This window comes from Alligator sinensis, unplaced genomic scaffold (assembly GCF_000455745.1).
Source record: "Alligator sinensis unplaced genomic scaffold, ASM45574v1 scaffold173_3, whole genome shotgun sequence".
NCBI lineage: Eukaryota > Metazoa > Chordata > Crocodylia > Alligatoridae > Alligator > Alligator sinensis.
In genome coordinates, this window is record NW_005842076.1 from 196,791 (window position 1) to 215,892 (window position 19,102).

Consider the following 19,102-nt stretch of genomic DNA (forward strand, 5'->3'; position numbering starts at 1 on the left):
AATAATAGTCCATGATATAATTTTAAAATTTTGTATTTTCCTCATCTTATTTGCTATTCTGGAAAAATTGGTCTTAGTTATAAACATCTGTTTATTGGATGTGGTAAATTTAAACTGCTCAGCATTATTGGCTACAATACTGTAAGCTCGTACGTGTGTGTGCATGTGCATGTTTGCTCATAAATGAGTGGTATTTCAGTTATTCATTCTCAGGAAATAGTTCTGCTATAAATAAAATAGCAAAGCTGAGCAGGAAAAGGAATCGGGATTATGAAGCCCAGAGTTGATCTGACCTTATTAGATGTATTTTGGCAAACAGTAGTTATCTCAGATTTTTCCACTGACACCTTTTTGCCCAGTTTCCTTTAGTAAATCCACCTGTGCTGCTGTCTACTTCCCTGAAGCAGAACCACACCGACATTTAGGCCATTTAACAACAAGCTCAGCTGAGCTCAGTTCTTCCCTGTAGAGCTGAGAACAGCCAAATCAGTCGGCAGACTTTTCCTGACATGGCATGATTAGAGAATGTACTGAATGGTTTGGCCAGCTACAGATTACAGTAAACTCTCAAAGATTTTGTATTTGTGTTTGTGTGCATTATGCAAATCCAAAAGCATCCCTTGCTCTACAAAACCAGGGGGGCAATTCATGAGAGGAAAGAGCAGTTAGTCCAGGCCCTTCTCAAATACAGACAACCAGGTGTTAAATGTCTTTGCAAGTGAGACCTATCAGTTCAAGGTGCTTATTGGCTTTACCAACCCATTAGCTTGGGTTTGAAAATGGTGGGGGAACCAATTTGCAAGCTTGCTGAACTTTAATTATTTTTCCCCTTCACAGATATCATTACAGTGACAACAATCCTGAGCAGAGTGGCTGCTACCGCCATTGTGTTGATGAGAACATTGAAAGGAGAAACCACTATTTGGATCTTGCAGGAATAGAAAATTATACGTCAAAATTTGGGCCAGGTAACTGTTTAGTAATTTTTATGTTTCAAGCATATTGTGTCCAGTCCTCCTTCAGCTGCACAGTCCAAATTGGGCACTTACTTGGAATCTTGAAAGACTGTGTTGGTTGACTGATCTATAGCTATTTAGTGGTGATGGACCAACTAGTACAGTGTTCAGATGCAGGTTGCTAGATGGTATGAATCAAGGCTGGGCTTTGATTGGTTAAGGCCAGGTTTAAGTTGCAACCTGAAAATGTTTTTTTTGGATCTAATCCAGAACAAAAACCAATGGTGAGTTCATACAAAAGGACTTGATGTCCCTCCCAAAATTCAAAGGGTTTAGACTGTGTATTTGCCATGTTTCTAAGTCAATAATTCCCAAAAGGCATGTTGGGGCACACTAGTGCTGTGAGAGCGACAGAAGCATGCCCTGGGATTTCCCTGGGTGAGGATGTCCTCCTGTGTCTGGCACCGTGTGCCTACCCCAGCTTCCCCAAGGGCGCTTGCAGCTGCTTCCCTGGGGACTACTGCTACTTCTGCATTCCCCAACCCTTCCCTTCCACCAGACAGCCCCTGTGCCAAATACACTCACTTCCCCACCAACCCCACAATCACAGCTGTGTGCTTTCCTGTGAATTTAGACCAGGTGTGGGCAAAATACAGCCCGTGAGCTGGATTTGGCCTGTGGAGGCTCTTTGTCCATCCCACTGCCTGTCCCTCGGTCCCACCTGGCCCAGGCACCATCCGGCCGTGGCATGTCCTGCTGCTCCTTGGGCACGCAGTGGGGCTGAGGTGGCTCTGTGGCTGGACTGCCTTTCTAGGTAGCTCAGGCAGTGGTGGCTCCTTCTGGCTGCTGCAGCTGCTGGCCCCAGCCCCATGGTATCGGTGGGGACCCAAGCACACAGTCCTGACCTGGGCTCCACAATTCAAAAAGGATGTGGAGAAGCTTGAGAGAGTCCAGAGAAGAGCCACGCACATGATCAGAGGTCAGGGAAGCAGACCCTACGATGACAGGCTGAGAGCCCTGGGGCTCTTTAGCCTGGAAAAGCGCAGGCTCAGGGGTGATCTGATGGCCACCTACAAGTTTATCAGGGGTGACCACCAGTATCTGGGGGAACGTTTGTTCACCAGAGCGCCCCAAGGGATGACGAGGGCGAATGGTCACAAACTACTTCAAGATCGTTTCAGGCTGGACATAAGGAAGAATTTCTTTACTGCCCAAGCCCCCAAGGTCTGGAATAGCCTGCCACCGGAGGTGGTTCAAGCGCCTTCCTTGAACAACTTCAGGATGAAACTGGATGCTTATCTTGCTGGGATCCTATGACCCCAGCTGACTTCCTGCCCTTTGGGCAGGGGGCTGGACTCGATGATCTTCCGAGGTCCCTTCCAGCCCTAATGTCTATGAAATCTATGACCTGGCTTGCCCCGTGCCTACTCTGAACTCTCCTGCGCTGAGCAGCAGCAGCAGCCAGGCAGAAACTGTTGCTCAGCATTGAGGATAAGCGGCCTCTTCCCTCTTGCTGCTGCTGGGCCATTTGTGCTGCAGCTGCCCGGAGCCCATGCTGGGCTGCCCTGCGTCTCTGCCACTGTAACTGCTGCCTCCAGGCTGCCCAGCAGCCGGTTTTCCCCCACACTGAGCAACAGATTCTGCCTGGCTGCTGCTGCTGAGCCTGGGCAAGTGAGTCTGGAGCAGGCACAGGGTAGGCCACGTTGGGGCTGTGCACTCGTGTCCCCACTGGTACTGTGGGGCTGACGCCAGTGGCCCTAGCAGCTGGAAGGAGCCACCACTGCCTGGGCTGCCTAGAAATACCATCCAGCTACGGAGCTACCCCAGCCCCACTGCATGCCTGGGGGACAGCAGGATATGCTATGGGTGGCCAGGGCTGTATGTGTGGGTTCTGGCTGATCTGCTTCCGTGGGGGTGAGTCCAGAGTGGGCATGGGGCAGGGCTGGGCTTGTGTGCTGTTGGCGGTGGTGGGGAGGTGCCACAGGGCACACGGGCCTCAGGCTGTTGCAGAGCAGGGGTGGGTGGTGACTGGCTCAGTGCATGTGGGGAGCTTCTATGCACACCCCACCATACCCACAAACCTTTTCTTGCAAACCACATCCGCCCCCTCCCCTGCACACACATGGAGCCTCTGGGTGGAGCCCCGCTCACTGCTATGTATACACACCTCAGCACACACCCACTCATACCTCCCCTACACACCCCACACCCAGTGTTCTTTTTTAACACTGTTGTGCTTTTGTTTGGCAGGAGAATGGAGCATGTATGTTTTGAGGGGGAAAAGTGTGCGTGCGTGCGCACACGCACCCCTTTTCAGGTGTAAGAGTAAAGTGTGCCACCAGTCTTAAACTGGAAAAAAGTGAGCCCCACATATCAAAAGTTTGGAAGACACTGCTCTAAGTGTTACAGTTCCAAGTGCTTGTTTTGGTCTGCTGTAGTTTGATGGCCAAAAACCAGAATTTTTCAGAATAGAATAAAAGCTTTTTAAAAATGTATAGCTTATAGTTTAGTATTTAATAACAAGAATTATTAAACATTTTAAACATCTATAGCTATAATTGCATTTGGTTCTTGAGGAGAATTCCACTCTGCTGATAGATCTAACCCTGCCAAGTACATGCTACTAATTAAAACTTTGAAATCTGAGATGCCTAACTCTGTTTTTATTTCCTAGGATCTCCTCCAGCAGCTCAGAAACAAGACCCACCAAGCAGAGTTGCAAATCAGACTAGATCCCGCTCTCATGAACCTGAAACCTTCCATGCCCACCATAGGAAATCTCAAGTAGTGGACCCCAGTCACATCAATTTGGCTGATACTTCATATGCCAAGATTGCGGAAATACAACAGAGGCTGCGGAATCAGGACTCAAACAAGCACTTTGTTAGGTCACCCAAGGTTCTGACCAAAAATGTAGCCTCTGTCCACCCTGGAAGGGTTGTAAGGAATAAACCTCTTCAAGGGGTATCCATACCATTGGCTTCCCCAACCACACGGGTAGGCCAGAATCTTCCTTATCTCCCCATGCAGTCTCAGCCAGCCTACAAGAAACACAAGCAGCGAGCAAAGGAGAATCACCAAATGTGCAAAACCTTCCAGTCTCCAGGGACAGTTGTAGAAAAAGAACATGTGAGAGACCTGCCCACTGTCATTTTATATGAAGGTCAAGTTGGACAAATGATACAGAGACATGAACATCACCACCATCATGAGCATCACCATCATTACCATCATTTCTACCAAACATAAAGCAGATCCCTCCAACATCCTCTAGAATCATCCCATATGAAGGAAACATGTTCCTCTGATGTCAGACTAAGGCATTACTCTAATTAATACTATTGTTACTCCATTAATATTCAGCTAGCATATATTTTAGAAATTATACGAAACTCTTGAACCTTACACTATTTATATGTTGTGGAACTGCATAGCTTACTTAAGAACTTGTGGATTGATTTTTTGTGTGTTTGTGTGTGTGTGTGTGTGTGTGTGTGTGTGTGTGTGTGTTTTTAAAGTGGCTTGTAAAACAGCAACCAGCCATATCTTTTTGAGCTGTGATTTAATGCAGGTCGTCAACGCACTTCCTTTACAAGTACTTCCTTCATTGTATTAGAAAAGATACTTCAAACAGCGTTGCAGACATCTAGGTTACCAGTCTGCCGTATGTTGGCTGATTGCACGCAAGCCTTTTATCAGGGGAGCAATGTTCGAAGGTTTGGACTCCAGAAATACTCAGAATAACAGAGAATACAAACAGCTGCTACCTCTAGTATTATTCAGATTTTATTTTCTTTTTATTGATTGTAATGTGCTACAGAGGGGTTTTAATATACTGCATTCATGTAGCCTGTTTGTGTTGGACTTTCACATCCTTTCAAGCTATCTTAATATTATTATAAGAAAATACTAGCGATATTTGTCAACAGAGCTACATTTTAGAACTTGTACTTTATTTTTTGAGGTTCTTTACTGACACAAGTACAGTCTGTTAGATACTGGTTAATATATTTAAATATACTTCTTTTTTCTTTTACTTTTACTCTCTGTTCTGCTTTGGAAAACCAATGGAGAGGAAAGAAAAGAGGAGTGTGTAAAATGCGGTTTTTCAAAACCATCACTAAACTTTAGTGCTTGGGCCATAACTAATATTCATGGTTTGTTTTGGGTTGGGGTGGGAGGCGTGGTTAAATTAGCAATTCTTTGTTTTGAGAGAGACTTGGGGGGAAATATACTTTCTCACTTTAAATGTTGGCAAATATATATAAAATATAAATATATATATATATATATATATATATAAATATACACACTCTCAGGTACATTTTCTTGTGTTTTAGAAATCTGTGGTTTTAATATTAACATTATAATTTTTTTTCTTATGACAGTGACTTTTTAGCTATGTTATAAAACACATACCCCATGGCATTTTCTTGGGTACCTACGGTTTGTTTCCCCGGCACCAACTGCTTTGTTCAACTCCCTTTTTAAAGACAATTCAGTACATGAAAAACACTGCTCTCAGTCATTCTGGCCTCTTCCACTTTTTTCATATCAAAGGGCTTCCATTCCATAGAGTGAGACAAGATCTACTAAGATCTTACTGGCTGCTGAGACATTAGAAGGTCAAAACAAATGGGAAAAATGAGAAGAAAAAGTCAGTACAATTGGGTATTGTTTTCTATGGAGCCCAAATTTATAATATGTTCAGAGTCAGGTTTTGTACAGAATGCTATTTTGTAAGTGGAAATGACTGATAAACAACTGCTCCATTGCTTGGAACTTAAACATAGAGTTCTGCTCACATAAAATGTAATTGTTCTATCAGACATACTTGCTTTTGGTTTTAGTTTCTTCTAATTATATGTTTTTTGTCTATAGTATATATATATATTGTGAAATGTAACTATCCCACATTTTTATGGGCCCTTTATGAGTAGGGCATGTTTTTTTACCAGTTAGAGTCTCGATCGGTCTAAGATGGGAGATTTTCCTACTTTTGAGCATAGAAACTCTTAGAAGGTGGCTGTCCTATCTAAGGACAAAGAGATATCAATGTTTAAAGAAAAGAAAGCTGAAAGCCTTGCCAACTTGTGGAACTGGGTGGAATCACTGCTTCTTGGTAATTAGTTCCATCTCATGTCTCCCAAAATCAGCAATTGTTTAGACTTATTGTCCCTTTTAAAAATCTGGTTTATTTTATTTTTTTTAGCTGTCAGCATTGTGTTCTGTTAAATCTAGCGAAATGTTTTAAAGTGTGTTTGATCTGTGTGACAACTATACTGTTCTGTTTATTTTTTAAATTCCTAAAGTCCAAAAATATTTATATGCAGAATATTCTGTATTGAAAATATGAAAAGGCCACAAATTTGGTTAGTTACCACTGAGTTGTTCTAGTCTAAGCCTATTTTGCTGCTTGTGTATCATTCTTTTTCAATGTATATATAATTATTGACTGCAAAAAAAAAAGACATTTACATGTCTAGTAGAAGGAATAAGCTTATTTATATTATAGTGTTAACAAAGTCTGATGTATTCAAGTGACTTATGTTATACCGCATGCAAACACACGAGTGTACATTCCATCTGAGAAGGGATGCCATGCTATTTTTTCTGAAATGCACACAATGCTGTTCTCTTTTCAGTAGAGTATTTGCCAGAATTCTGCCATTTTAGTTTTTTTTCCTTTACACAAATCATTCCTGGGTGAAAACATGTAAACCTAGGAAATACTCAACATGTGTTCCAATCGTGTGCCAGTTCTCTGAGGGGAGAGAATGTAGAATGGGACATGCATACTCTAAAATGCAAAGATACTCTGCCAGAAAAGATAACAGCAAAACAAAACTTGGAGGCAAGTGGGCTTTTGAGCTGTTGTATTACATTGAACATAAGTCACAACTTTGAGCTTGGTTTTTTTCCTGAGATCCAAAAGACAAATTTTATCTGGTTTGGATTCTGTGAAATACATATTTGAATGTTAATAACATGGCATCCCCACACTACCAACTTTACACTAGCCATGTACGAGCAGACAGAATTCTGATACTGTGTTGCATTTGTGTTATGTGCATTAAGTGTGAATAACTGCTCATATAGCACAGTTTTTTTTCACAAAACCCTAAGTTCCATAACTTTTAAAATGTTTGCTTTTCAGTATTTTGTATAGTAAATATAGATGGTTTTGACTAAATGCTTTATTTATTTAATAGCAAAAACTGTGCCAAGAGAAATCCCTGTTAATTAAAGTTTTACTAGTTCAGAAAGTATATTTCCTTTTTTTGTTGTGGATTTCAGGGGCATATTGCAATTGCTGTCAGTGCTTACAGATCAGGGGATCACACTGATGGAAGAATTCCCATTAACTTAATGGGAAAGGGTCAGGCCATTGAGAAGAGAGTGTGCTTTGATTTTATATTTGAAGTGTTAAGGCTCAAGGTTCTCATCTGCTACCAGATCTCTGCAGATTATTGACTATTCATTTTACCAATTATTCCAAAAATTAAAAAATAGGATGCGTTTCAACTTGACCCCAAACAAGCATTTTTCAGAATTTATGGGAAATCCAGAAGTTGAAAGGAATTCTTTCCTGTGAAACGGGACATTTCGTTCCACTCATAATAAAGTGTTTTCTTTCAGATTGGAGCATTTTTTTAAAGTTTTATATGTTTAAAAATAATATTGAAAGAAATTTTGAAGCAAAAATTCTTTCAGGTCAAAAACTGAAACAATATCATCTTGATAATGTCAAAATACTTTGCCTTTTTCTAATTTTTCAGAAATACTCAAACAGTTCAGAGGAGCTGAGATGAATTCTTGCCTTGTTTCATTGTCACCCAGTATCCATTTTTTTGACGGGAAAAGGTGGGGTGGAAAAGTTCCCTCAGCTCTGCCCGGGGAGTGCAAAGTCTGGAAATAAAGAGCCTCAGAGCTCTTGTTGGTATTTTGTGGCTGCTTTATAAAAAGCAAATCAGTCCGAGGACACAGCAAGGCTAATATCTTCATCCAGTGGTGCCCATTGACTTCAGTGGGATCATGTTTTCTCTCCAGGAGTATGGTATTGGAATCTATGCCATGGTCAGACAGATGTTTTAAATATCTGCTTCTTTGCTGCTTCTGTTTGATGGCTTTGGGCATGATTAATCATTTTTAATTTCAGCCCTTGGAAATTATATTGCCAGCTTTATTAAAAAATACTAATTGTGCTTTGTACTTTATTAGAATATTTCATCAGAGAATCTCATGGCACTTGACTAAACAAGACTTACAATCTCTACACATCCTCCTGTCACTGTAGCAAATAATATGGCCCAGTTCAGCCCTCAGATGCTTATGTATGGCTCCACTGGCGTGATGGCAGAGTGGACCCATTAAGGAAATGTTAACTAGAGAGCTACATAATTATTTTATCTCTGGCATCATTAGCCTCACTACTGTAATGATCAGGAGCATATTTACAGCAGTATTCTCATGGAAAAGAATTTCTGAAGAACACAAGAATTTATGGTAATTTCAAAAATGTCCCCTGTCAAAAATTACATGTTGTATGTTACACAGTGTAGACCACCAGACAATAATTTGATAGCAATTTACTATTAAAAGACAGCCAACCCTCATATTCAAGAACTTACCTTTTGCTTCATGAACACACACACAAATAAATGACTCTTATTCTCCATATGACCTCATGCACCCCAATTGCTACAAGACATATTTCATCCTATATTCCAACAAATCAGAAAGTAGCATCATTGTGGTCTCACCTACAATGAAAAAATGCATTATGTTAACTAACATGATCTGAAACATGATTTTGCCTGTAGTGCAGACAAACATATTCATTTGAAGATATATGCACTGGTCTTAAGTAACCTATGTTCTCTAGAATTAAACAAAATGTGAAAATATGTTTCAAGTCATACTTAACATTGTGCTAGCTAGCACTCATTCTAATGTGCAATATTCCATTATAGACACAGCCAGGGAGGTCAGTTATGTGTATGACCCTTTGTGCTTATGCAGTTATTGTTAGAAAAATTGACCACATATTCTGCAAGGCCTATTTTATTGAAGAGTAAATAAAAGCAACACAAGGGAAAATCAAATGAAATCTTCTTTCTAAATGTTTTGGATTAGATTTCTGTCTTCTGTTGCTACTGGCCTCAATACTGGGCCTTGATTTAGCACATGATGATTATTTGAGTGCTGTTGAGCTGATATAACTTGGTAATGGTATTTTTACATTTTTGCCTTTTATACAAGTTTTAGGTGCTCAGAGAGTCCAAACGAAACGTCAGGCTGGACACCAGATAAGTAGAATAACATTGAATTTATTATGAAGTAGACATTACATAGTATCACATATGCAGTTTGGATCATGCTTATTAAATAATATTGTTGTCAATCACACTCTAATCTACTTATATATTTCCAGCTTATTCATTCCCATTGAACTAAATAATGGAGATTATATGACTTAGATATTTTTCATTTTTTTGTTTTTGAATAGAAGGGGCTTAAGGGATACTTGATTATTGTGAGGGTTAGAGCTAGGAAGAGAAATTGGGAAGAGGTTGATAGCAAGATTTTAGAGACAAGGGTAGAGGGTGGAAAAAAGACAGCTAAGAGACAGAAAAGGAAATGCTATCTGAAGAAAGAGAATCATATCTGTAGCATTGTTTGACCCTCTTATAATACAAATGTTGGGTTCATAATATAATTAATAATACCCAGCATTTAGAAGGAGCTTTTCATTAGTAGAACTTAAAACATTTGATGAAGGAGGTCAATATTCTTCATACGCGATTTATATATGAAGTAATTTGCATGAGGCTACCCACTGGCAAGCCAGGGACAGAGACAGTAATAGACTCCTGACTTCCAAACCAATGCCTGATTTATCATGGGTTCTTTTAGCAGAGGATGCATCTCGGTAAGTCTGTTGCAATATTTTTAAAGAAAACTTCCTGAGTAGCAGCTGCAGTACCAGCTAAGCTGCTTAGGAAGAGAATAGTGCACATCATCAAACAACAATGGGGGTGGGACTTGGTTGGGCTCTGCTGAAGGCTTACGTGTCTATTCTGAAGTGCTAAGCACTAGCTGTTCCTTTTGCAGTAGGAGGATTTTAGTACCTCCAGTGAGCATATTCATAATCTTGGAATTATAGGAAACACCAAATCAGACCAATTGCCTGTCTACCCTGCTATCCTATCTCTGACAGTAGAAAGTACCAGGTGTTTCAGTACATACAAGAACAGTGGTATGGGGTTGGCAATGGCAAGCATTCATGTAACTGTTATCAGGCACTGGATAATTCTATAAACTGTGATGTGCATCGTGCAACATGCTAGTGAAGTGTGTATTGTATCTCTTCTCTAGTCTATACAGATGAGAGCAATCTCCTGCTACTGGTAGTTGATAGGCATACTGTTTTGGCTGAGCAGTAGAAGCCTGTGCTTTGATGTTGACAGTCTTGGGTTCAGGCAATGGTAGTTGTGGGCACTATTGTATTTGTCATTCCCATGTTTCTATTAATAAAAATACACTATATTAAATCTTGGTGATTTTTTTTTAAGCAAATACCAAAGTAGGCAATTTGGGGCCAAATTTGTTTTCAACCGCACATGTGTAGCTACTGGGAATTAGAAGAAATTCATGAACGCCTCAAGGCAAAATCTGGTCCTTCCAATGCAGCTTGCCAATAATTATACAAGTCTCAATATTGTCTTGTACCAATTTCAGATAAATATTTGATAAGCTCTTTTTTATGGTTTACAAATTTAAAATGGCAAATAAAACTTTGTAGATAAAAACTTATGTTGGAGCCTGTATTTTCTCTACTCCTGACAGTGTTTTTTCCATGGTGTTTGCAAAGTGAAGTTGGAGTGGGTGTTTATAGTTCTGCAAACGCTTGTTCACGGGATAGGATTGTTGATAGATAAAGTGCCACTTGAGCTTGTTAACAGCCGGACTTGTCATGCTAGTTCAAGCAAGATAAATGGTGAAATGCCAGCGTGATTAACTCGAAGGTAGAAAATTGGCTAGCGTGGTTAGTCATAGGTCCTATGCATTATATTTGTCCACCCTAGGTACGGATACCCATTGCCATGGTAGCTGAGAGCTATTTAGTTCATCAGGTCTGAAAAATACTTAATTAGGTAAGCCATTTAGTTTTGAAACACAGAACATTACTGAACTTTGAAAGTTCCACTAGGAATTGGGTCTATGAAAACTAGCATTTAAGACTTGAGGCAAATTAACCCCTCCCCATACTAGATACATAGGACAACAAAAGCTTGATAAAATGGACCCAGGATTTCTAGTGCCACAAAAAGTGATTAGGAAGCAGAAACAATAGGGTGGGGTGCTTCACATTCTTGCTAACTACGAGTCTTTGTTGCAAAATTAACAGGGCATCTGTTATTGTAATAGAGAATATATGACTAGCAGACTAGCAACATAATCCTGCTGTAGTACTGCTGGTGGGACCACCTCTACTAGCAAAGCGGTGATTATGAACTTGGCTGTCATTGTGTGTACTCTCTGCACAGTTATAAAAATGGTGGTTACAAATCTTAGTTGCACCACGGAAGATTATGTTCTGTGATTCATTTTTTGGAAACTGGTGTGTGTGATTGTGAAATTCTTCTGTTGCCTTTCTGCTACATTAATGATGTCCTGGTGACAGACTTGTTAAGCAAGGGGTCCCTTGTGAATAAAAAATATTTTTGCACTCTGCTCAGTGAAAATCTGAAGCCAGCTGTTTGAAGCAGGTATTGTAGAAAGTTCTCCTCTACAACAATGTTGCCTGCGTACTGCTTTCATGACCACAGAAACCAGTGAAAACCTGGGATTTGAGACCCTTCCTCAACCCTAGTACAGCCCTGACTTTATTCTATGTGACTTTCACCTGCTTGGTCCTCTAAAGTAGGGGTGTTAAATTCACCTTGTGCTCTGGGCAGAATCTAAACTGTGGGGCTCCTTGTGGACCATATCCAGAGCAGGGGCTCTGCTGCACTGGTGGTAGCTCCTGCTTCATCTCCATACAGAAGTATGCAGCAGTGGCAGCTCCAGCTTCAACCTGGAGCACATAGCAGCTGACTCCTGCTCCTGCAGTGGCTGCTAGAGGCTTCTTTCCCTTCTTTCTAGCTAGCATTCAAGAGAGTCCCATTTTAACTCTCTCACAGCTGCTGCTAAACTGGTAGAAGGTTTGGCTGCTCAGCAATTCAGCAGCAGCTGTGATGGGGTGAAAGCTTGAGCTTTTGCCTGAAGAAGCTACTAAGCTGGCACACCGGGTCGGAGAGGGAAGGCCGTCGAGCTGGAATTAGGCGCAAACGCATAGCGGTAGTTTAAAAGATTGTTTACTTACACCGAGATGGCAGTGGTGTAGGCTGGAAAACTTGCTTGAGTTGCGGTTACAGACAGACAACCAAAACAAAACTCGAACCTGCAGGGCACGAGGGTACGTCGCAAAGGGTTCCGGCGACGGGAAGATATAAAATACGAGGGTATGTCGCAATGGGTTTCGGCCACGGGAAAATAAACCTGCAGGACTCGAACCCGGGTAGAAGAGCTCTGAGATCGGTCAAGGATTTACACGAAGTTTGCTAGGCTCCGTGGGTCCGGTTCTTTTGTGCGCGGGAAGGGATACGTCTGGACTGCGCTCAGCGACGGGGAGAGGCTAGAGGTTGATCAGACCTCTGTTGCCTGCTTTAAATGCACTGGGTCCGTAAGGATCCGCAGCGCTTAGAGATCTTCACACAGCGTGAAGTCTCCTCCTCCCTTGTTCGTGGAGTCCTCCAACTTGGGCGGAAACCACTCAAGCCTTTTATATGGCTAGCAAGCCAATCACTAGCCGCCACGTGTGAATAATTTAGAACTGGCCAATAATGGGACTCGAATTAGCATACAAATGGTGGGAACTCTTTGCAACGAGCATTTCTGTGCTGCAACAAAGAAATGCACCCTGCAAAGAAAGCTTCAAATTGGCGGGAAATTCTCCCTTGCACCGGGGTTCTCTTTTGCAGCAGAAAACTCCACCGTGCAAAGAAGCTGTAATTTAGCAGGAACAATTTAGCAGTGCTGAAGCACACAAAAACAAAAATCGCACCCTTTGGGTTGTGACAACCCCGATTCGCCCTACCCAAGGGACAGCTCTGCCTGTGCTAAATCATGAAGACTTTATTTGAGAACCGTGTTGCTCTCCAGAATTGCATCTGAAAAGGTGGGGCTTCTTATGTGGGGGTACGGGAAGGTATCAGCTACCCTGTTCTGTTGATCCTCAAACAGAATTGTCATCCCAGGAAATTTGTTTTACTGATAATCTGCAAACTTTTTACTGGCAACCAAGCTTTTTTACTGAAGTGTGTTTTTACTATAACAAACAAAGTCTCGGGTTGGTAGCCTTGTGTGACTACAGCAGTGTTTTTACACCTGGCTGTCACCACCCCAGGGGACCCATACTCACCCCATACCTGACACCCCCAAATGCACCACACACCATACTGTCCCTCCCAATCCAACCCCCAGCCTTACCTTTTCTGGTCCTGCTCTCCACTAACAGCACAGACCCCCACCTGTCACCTCTTCCCCTATCTCATCCCCACAGATCTGTCCCAGCTACAATGAACTACAGAGGCCCCAGGGAGCCAGAAAGGCCTGACAGTGTTTACTGCAAGGTGCTGGGCAGCACTCCCACTTAGCCACTGGGCAGTGCTGATCCACTCTGTGTTCAGCATCAATAGCTGAATGTAGCTTAATTCAGGCAACAAATATTGAGATGAGATCAGCTTTTACTTTTACAGAGGCTTTGTTATTTTTACAGAACATGTGAAAAGGTATTTTTTTATGGACTGTTCACAAATTTATGGACAATTTGCAACCATGTTCTCAAATTCCATGCTGTCAAGGAACAGGCGAGAGGCACAGATTGGCACTAAAATGTCAGTATCTGGCTCTGGGCTTCACTAGACTTCCTTAGGTTATTCTTATCCTTCCCTGATGTGCGGATCTTAGAGAAATTCTTAGCTAGCTTTCTCTCTGCTTAGTTTTCACATGAGAGAGTTTGCCCAACAAAAAAATGACTTGGCCCTTAGTTTACATTCCTACATGAATAAATTTCCCATAAAGGTCTTTGCTAAGCAAAAACGTCTTGCTTTCAAATGCTTGTCTAACCTTATCCCAACTATGTAGTTGGTCCAATAAAAGATATTGCCCTAAGAAATCCATGAGTAAGGACTAATTAAAAATGGGCTCAGGTTCTGATGGTGTAACAAGACAATCTCAGATGTACCAGGTACACAACACTATGGTAAGGTTGACCATTAGAAATTCAGTAGCAATACCCATTGGGTGAAAGCTGAACCCAATGAATTCCCTGGGGCCAGGATTTCATTCCTTAATGTGTTATAATCCCTGATGATCAAATGAGCATCAAGGATAAGCAGCCATAATGCATGTTGGCTACAATGGCTTTTTCTGCAGGGCTCCATGTGGTTGCTCCTGCTTTCCCACAGTCACTTTTCTGTGCTTCTAAAGGCATTTCTTGGAATGATGAAAACCACCAACACCAGCCACCTCACAAAAAAGGTGTGAACTTTTTTTTCAACATGTTTGTCCCTGAACATAAAACAACTGCAAATGTTTCTTCAGAGTTGCATGGCAGGGAATGTAGCACAGATGGCCCTCATTTTCTTCCTGCTCTGTTCAGTTATTAGGTAAGCCCTCTGACATTTCACCAAGATTGACCTAAAACTTGACTTGTCGATTGGTATTGTTCAATATGGGTCAAATCCTGAATGTCTTGTTCAGGGAAAAACTCTGTTTGATCTCAATGGGGATTCTAGCCAATATGTAAAAGATGAGTAGGGATGAAATGGATTAAACCTTCCTAAAGCAACAAAACTGCTATTCAAAATGTGAAAGAAAATTGCCAGTTTTTGTTGCCAGCATCTTTACAGAATCCTTTTATTTTCCCACTATTCACCCCATCTGCATGCTGCTTAGGGGACTGTCTTTTTAAAGTTCTGTTCACCTTTGCACTGAAATGAGTGTCAGAATAAGCATAAATGTTACTTCAAGTACATCAGTGTTGCTGATGTGAGAATTTGAAGCCATAACACCCCATAAAATACAGAACATTTCCATCAAGCTCTCTGCACAGACTGTGCCACAAACAATTCCCAGCAAGCTTGTGAATTATCAGGTTATGTGAAGCACCTATGCATAAAAGGCACATTTTTATAAGCAAAAACAAACTTTTTGCTGCTTTAGAATCTGCAAATGTGCATAAATATGAGCAGACAAGGTTCTTTGGGTAAAGCTGATATCGTTTATTAAACCAACTCAAATAGTTGGAAAAATTCTTTGCAAGCTTGCAGGTACAAACACCCTTCATCAGGCTAAGGAAGCATCTGCAGTTGGTCTGTGCTCTTCCTGGATTGACTGAATAGTAAGGAAGCCAAAGGCTACAACCTATATGCCATAAATATGAGAACAGAATCTTTTGGCCAGCTGTGCTCAGTAGGGCTATGTCTATACCTGCATATCCTTGTGTCTACCTCTCTGATGGCATAGAGGGGCAAGCAATTCCAAAATATACTACTGGTCAGAAGATTTTGGGATTATGCATGAGGCACATGCACAAGATGATGGAGATCCAAAGAACCACTAGAGGTAAGTTACTTTCCTTCCTGTACATCAGGTAGTTGATGTGTAATTATTGCTCGGCCACTTCCTTGAATGCCATCACTTTGTGTTTCCGTGGATGTTGAGAAGAGGGACAAAACAACACGCAATGCTATCACCCAATAAAGAATCAGAGCCCCAAGAATGTTTCCAGTCCTTTAGCTGGTGAAGGGAGAGATTTGGAAAGATGTCACTCTGAAAGGAACTTGAATGAGACAGTTTTTGTGATTGACTCTCTGCTGTGCCCTTTCATGGTTTTAAAATCCACTTATCTGAAAGTGTGCAGTTACATTTAGTCCCTTTTTCATCATTTAAATGCATCTTCTTGATCTAGAGAAATAAAAGCAATTTAAAAAATTAGAGATTTTGTTTTTCTATGTGCTGCCAAGTCTGATCCTGCAAAGTAACTGCTGAATTGGCACAAGCAGTTTGAGAGAGCCAGCAGATTTAGGAAGGGAGAAGATAAACCTTATTATGTTTCTTTGCCAAAGGAGAAAAGAAACGATATTGACTTAAATGTGGGAAATTTAAAAGGGGCCATATGTTCTCACTTTGTGCTTTGTTTCTAATAGATAGACAGAAATCTTTGAAGTGTGGATTGGCACAGTAGGGTGCATGCTTCTGTAGAGAAAAGATGCTAAATGGGGAGGATGTGAGGGGGCACATGAAACTCTATTAGCCATGCAACAGCAAAGAGAGAAAGGCAAATCCAATGATAATGTACATCTGTTTCAGGGAATTTATAAGCTTTGAACATTTTTTATGTGCAGATAAGTGGATCCTTTTCTTACCATAACTTAGAACTTCAAAGCAGATTGTGTGGATAATGCAAATTGCTGAAATATGAGATTTTCCTACAAAGAGGTTTCCAAAAAAGAAAAAAAAAAAGAATGAAGGCTAATTGATGCCACAGTCTTTTATGTACAGTGTAAAAACTCTACAAAAATTGATTTTTATGAACTAAGAAATTGATGAAAAAATACAGAAATCTGCCTTTTGCATGCAGGGTCTCTAGTTTGAAACGGAGGTTCCGTGAATTAAACATTTGTCTCCGATATCACTGAGGCAATATTGTAACATAAATTAAGATATGTAGCCCAGCTGTAATGGTATCAAAGTCTGTCAGGTTGCAAGAACATAAAAATCATGAGTCTGGCATGACAAAAAGCACCTAAAGTCGAGGCCAATGTCAAAGACACGGATCAGAAATTTAATTTTTCTAGGTACTGAGCAAAATCATTTTCAAACTACCAACTGCAGGTTGGGGGTGGGGGTAGGAGAAGTCTGATATGGTAAATAATAGGGGGTTATTACACTGCAGAAGGATAGCTACTGGGGAAAATTAGGTGCTCTCTATTTTAAGGATCTTGATAAAGTCAGAAATGTAAGTGGCATTCAGTTGCTCTAAACAAATGCCCTAGTTGAAACCAAGGGCGCAGGGAAAAGTTAGATTTGCCATGCAGTTGGCCTCCTGAAAGCCCTCAGCCATGCTGTGACACATGTGCATGTCTGCAGAGTGCTCTAAAAGTGGCCAATTGTGCAACAAATTAACCCTCATCAAATGAGGGATCAGATGAAGGTGCTCCACTTTGAAGCACCTTAGGGTCAATCTGTTGCATGAGCAGGACTGGGCTGATGCCAGCCCCACCCCTAGTTCTATCTACAAGAAGGGAGCAGGGAGAGGGCAGGGGGAGTGAGTTGCAGATTAGGGCTTGCCCAGCCTGAGCTGGAGGGGGGTTGGGTGGATTGGAGCACCCCCATCTTGTGGCCCTCCGCAGCCCCACTTCCTCCAGCTCAGGCCAGGTAAACCCTGTAGCTCACTCCCCACCTTCTTTCCTCACCCATCCTGCACACAACATCAGATCTGGTGGCAGGGAGGGAGGTTGGGGAGAGAGGATGCAGATAGGCTACAGACAGGCTCCTCAGGCTCGATCAGCTCCAAAGTGGAACTCGATTTCCCTCCACCCCCTTCCCTTCCAACCAAATGGGTGAATATCTGTTGTGTCAGGGGGACACTCTAACTCATGATGCTTTATGTAAAGTGCCATGAGTTAGAGTGGGGGCCTGTACATCTGTCAGTGCCTCAATTGTTCTCTGTACAGCTTATTCCAAGTGGGACATTACCTTTCTCTCATACCAGTCTTAGAAAATATTAGCATTTTTCTATCTTCAGCAGGTGAAGAGTTCTGGATATAGACTATTAGTGTTGCATTTGACATCTCCATTCTTGAGGAGAATAATTATTAATCGTTTGCACCACCAAGGATCTAGTCAAGATCACAATGTATTTGGTGGAGCAAACACAGAACAAAAATATGGTCACTCCCCAAATAGCTGAAAACCTAAGCATAAGGCAAGAGACAGAGACAGGTGGATACAGACAAACAGAGGACTACAGGGAAATAATGAGACAATGTTGTTACAAGCAGTGGTCTCAGCCTACCAGCAGCCTATCCATGGTCAAAATTTTCTGTTGGCACCATAGCAAAGGAGTATTGTAAGGAAGGATTTGAATGAGGACAATAACATGGTTTTGGAGTTGTTTGAGGAGGTTGTCTCCAGCACAGCAGTGTGGGTGTCCAACAAAGGAACTTGTTTGGAAATTTAACAAGGGGCAGTCAGAAGCAGAAGTTGAATTGTCAATAAAGAGCATCTTCTCATCAGTTGCTACTTTCAGCTGAGAGCTCATCATGGTCCAGCACTGGTGTGGTTCCGGTTTCTTCTGTTTGGCAGCACTTGCCTTCAAAATCTTTGGGTAATTTTGCTTCATCAGCTCCTCTAGATGATGGGGAAGGTACTGTCTCTCAATGCTGCTAAATACAGGGTAGCATTGGTACAACCCAGAGGTGCCTTTTAGAGAGGATCAGCTGAACTGTAAGGAAGGATTATCCCACAGGGGCATGTGATTGATGACCAGGGATCCTGGTTTTCCCTGGTAAAAAAATCACACATTCTCTAATAAAAAAAACCCCAAATCCATGATAAAAATGAAAGGACCCCCATTCCACCCCAGCCCTGCTTGTGCCCCTCACTCCCTGCCACAGCCTCCCCAGTCATGCTCATGCCCCTTACTCCCCTCACAACAGCCACCCTTCCCAACACATGCGTGCGCACGCACGCACCCAGCAGGTAGGTGTGTGGGGGGCGGGGGAAAGGAAGGGGTTGGGGGGCAGATTGAGAATGGAGGTGAAGGCATCTCTGTGCCTGCTCCCAGGAGCAGGGCCAGGGGGGCAAGGGCAGCAGTGCCCCACTGTGGGCTGCACAAGTGCTGCCCAGCTGGGGGGAGAGGGGGAGCTCACATGCAGCAGCCACTGCCACCACTGTACTGCCGCCACTGCACCTCACACCACTTGCTTGCAGCCAACAGCAGGAAAGCCACATGGGACATGGGGTGTGGTGGCAGCCACTGTGTGAGAGCCCCCGCTCTCCCCCAGCCAGGGCGGGCCATTCCGCGTCGCAAA

General features: G+C 42.2%; 1 protein-coding gene across 2 annotated transcripts in view; it reads left to right on the top strand.

Annotated features, from left to right (window-relative positions):
- Nucleotides 1-10,739, top strand: part of NKD1 (naked cuticle homolog 1) — a 170,590-nt gene extending 159,851 nt beyond the window's left edge. For both annotated transcript variants that reach the window (XM_006023699.3, XM_014520002.2), the window contains 2 exons: nt 838-968; nt 3,631-10,739. In XM_006023699.3, coding sequence (XP_006023761.2) covers nt 838-968; nt 3,631-4,205 — 706 coding nt within the window. In that variant the 3' untranslated portion in view covers nt 4,206-10,739. The remainder of the gene's footprint in view (nt 1-837; nt 969-3,630) is intronic.
- The last annotated feature ends 8,363 nt before the right edge of the window (nt 10,740-19,102 follow it).